Source organism: Grammomys surdaster, unplaced genomic scaffold, assembly GCF_004785775.1.
Source record: "Grammomys surdaster isolate TR1022 unplaced genomic scaffold, NIH_TR_1.0 122425, whole genome shotgun sequence".
NCBI lineage: Eukaryota > Metazoa > Chordata > Mammalia > Rodentia > Muridae > Grammomys > Grammomys surdaster.
The window spans coordinates 68,633-72,128 of NW_021617926.1; the positions used below are offsets into that span (position 1 = coordinate 68,633).

General features: G+C 36.7%; 1 gene segment (V, D, J or C); it reads left to right on the forward strand.

Moving 5' to 3' along the window:
- Nucleotides 1-650: 650 nt before the first annotated feature.
- LOC114636134 lies at nucleotides 651-3,201 on the forward strand. The segment is given in 3 exon segments: nucleotides 651-696; nucleotides 1,076-1,372; nucleotides 3,050-3,201. Coding segments are annotated over 3 exon segments (495 nt in total).
- Nucleotides 3,202-3,496: the final 295 nt, after the last annotated feature.

A 3,496-nucleotide genomic window follows, 5' to 3' on the forward strand; every position in this document is an offset into this window, starting at 1 on the left:
GGATGTAGAGTTTATCTGGTTTTGTCTCAAATGTGTAATGTCTGACACTTGATCAAATTTGTAGAGTCTGACACTGAAGTACTTTATTTTAGACATATATTAATACAGTACAACTTTGGTAAAAATACACGGCAATAATTATTTCAATTGTATATGCACAATAATGCCTAAAGAATGTGTATATTTTAACTTTTTTGTAAAGTACATGTGCCATCACCCCTAAGGTTCAATTGACTGAAAATGGAAAATAGAGATAATGGTTTACAGAGGAAGACTCTAGGATAAACGTTTTGGGAAATATGGGTGAGCCCTTAACCTACTGATAGCAGTTATTGACAACTTCCATTCTCAGCCTTCTGGGTGAAGAACAGATATACATTTCTTCTATTAAGGAGAAAACTCAGTGTGAATAACATTCCTGGTTTCTCCGGTGCTCATCTGAGAGCACTGATACCCTCTACAACATAGAAGAGGTTTTTAAAATTTTTACAACCATAAGAAGCCTGTACAGCTCTTCCTTCTATACTGCAACACTATCAGGGGCCTTTGCATATTGCTCTCCCGGGAGGGCCCACCCTTCCTAATCTGAGATAAAAGCTCAGTTGTCATGTTGGAGTGACTGCTCAGTCTCCTCAGGCTGCCTCCTCAAAATGATGTTCCCAGTTAGGATGTTGGTGCTGTTGTTCTGGATTCCAGGTGAGGACAGAGGGAAGTGAGAAAGGAGAATGAGGAGGGAGTAAGAGCTGTAAATCCCCTTGTTCATTACAAATATTATGTGGGAGAAGATGGGTCTTATCCTCCAACATGGGGCTTCTGGTGTGTATATTTGTTAGAGGGAAGTTCCAGAAGGGAACATGTGCTATATAATAAAGATTATGACATGGGTGGATAGGATGGTCTAAGTTATGCCTAGAAGGACCTTGCAGCCTGTGTTTCTCTTTTTTTTGGTAAGAAGGAAATTTTAGGATATAAAAAAATTGTATGTGAAAGTAAATATCACAGTTGAAATTAAAAATGTTTCAAGGTTGTTCATGAAGTTTGTGCATAACTCTGTACTTCTCTCTCATTATTTCAGCTTCCAGAGGTGATGTTGTGATGACACAAACTCCAGTTTCCTTGCCTGTCAGCCTTGGAGATCAATCCTCTATCTCTTGCAGGTCTAGTGAGAACCTTGTGGATAGTGATGGATATACCTATTTAGAATGGTACCTGCAGAAGCCAGGCCATTCTCCACAACTCCTCATCTATGAGATTTCCAAACGATTTTCTGGTGTTCCAGACAGGTTCAGTGGCAGTGGGTCAGGCACAGATTTCACACTCAAGATCAGCAGAATGGAACCTGAGGATTTGGGAGTTTATTACTGCTTCCAAGGTACACATCTTCCTCCCACAGTGATGCAGATCCTGACAAAAACATTCATGCTTGGGGTGTCCTAGCTACCAAATGTCATTTATGTGTGAGAGATGTGCTGAGGAACTCCAGATTATTGGTTCTGCCTGAGGGCAAGTTCAGCCTGGCTACAGCTCACTGGTCATTCATTTTTAGCTTCATTGCCACAGTAATAACAATTTTGCACCTACCTCAGAGAATGGTAAACAGTTGCCACCCCAGAAGCAAGGAAAAAAGAATGAGAAAAAAGCCCAGGGAAAACCCATTTGGATTCAATAGGCCTTGAGTGCTTTTTCACTCAATGTTAACCAGTAAAGCAGAAGGGAAACTAAGATATATTCTTCAGTTAAACTGTCTTCTTTAATATGTAATTACTTCATTCAACAAATTTTTTGCTTTTGACTTAAATTCATATATATATATATATATATTTACATAAATATCCTACTTCCATTTGCTTTTCATGTAAAGTTCATCCAGTGACTCTGTAAATTTTATAACATGCTTTCTCTGATGAAGTGTTTCTTTTTTGACATATAAATGGTTCTTGGCATTCTGTGTAGCTATTCTAACTGTATTGCCTTCTATGTTTAATTTCAATTACATGCACAGTTACAAATGGCTAAGAATACATTTATGATAGTATCTTCTGCTTGTTTTGAATATTTTATTTCCTCTGTTAATATTCATTTGTGGTTTTGTTTTGTAATTATTGATAAAATTTTATTTTATTTTCTGACATATAATATTTTGGACAGGTGTTTTGAATAGAACTTATTTCATATTCTCTGGATTTGCAGTGACTGAGTGATAACATTTACTTCATTTGGTATTTTTCTTGAATGTTCACATTTTTCTTCTTTCACTTAATATTGACTCACATACTGTCTAGGATGTTCATTAATTTGCATTTTATTTAATTTTTATTTCATGAAGAAATACTGATTTTTAAAAAAACACAATTACGAATTATCCTCTTCCCTGTCACACGCCAAAACTCTTTCTTTTCTTCTCTTTCTTCATTATTATTATGTTTTCCTTATTCACCTTACATCCCATTTACTGCCTCCATAAATAAAATAACCAACAAAAAATAAAAAACAAAAGAAAAAATAAATTAAGCTATGCTTTTGTCTACATACTTTGAGGTGTAGTCTCTCCCTCATACCAGAAAACAAAACAATATATAAGTAAGAACCCAGTGACTTAAAGAAGAATGTACTTTAAAAAATATTGACATTGCTACACAAAGAAATGTACTGTTAATAAACTATAGTAAGCCTTCTGGTCTGTGCCTGTGCCTGGAGTAGCCCTAAGGAGTCAGCTCTGCACCCAGTCGCCCCAAACCCAGAGGAGGCTGGACTCCTGGGAGCTCTAACCCACTCCTGATTGTAGGATGTTGAAGAAGCATGATATCTACCAGAGCAATGGGTGAGACATGCTGATGCCAGGACAAGGAATGATGCTGACCTGTGAGCTTGCTGAATGTCCTGACAACGGAGACAGGAATCTGTATTGGACATATGTTCCTGATCCACCATTGTTTACCTATACCCCTGATGAGACAAGCTGCCTTTTCTCAAGTTTTTAGATCTTGTGCAACAGAGACTCAAAAAGAGAACTTTTAATGACACTTGTATTGTTCTTAAATGTTACCAGTTATTCAGAGTCAATCATGGACTGTTCTAGAAATCAATCCAATATTGGAAATAACAGCCCTCATTTGGAAATTTGGTTCTGGACAATTTCAGAGACATATATGGAAGTTAGCTGCAGTTCTCTATGATGTAGTTTGCAAGAGAAAAAGTTGATGCAGGATTTGGGTTTCAAACATGTGTTAGCACATGTGTAAAGGCTCGTTTAATTGTCAAGTGAAAATTACTTTGTTTCTTCTATAGTATTTACTGTAAGTTTCATTGATTGCATACCTTTTAATTTTGTTTGTGTTTTGAAATCCAGAATGTCTGTTACAGAGGTCTATCAGTCAGCTTTTGTTTTAGTGTCCTTAGTATCACAGAACCTTGGTATTCTAAAAATATCCTGCAAGTACTGGCAGAAATGAATCAGGCTTTAAGCAGAAGCAAGAGGGTAGTGGGCTTGATTATT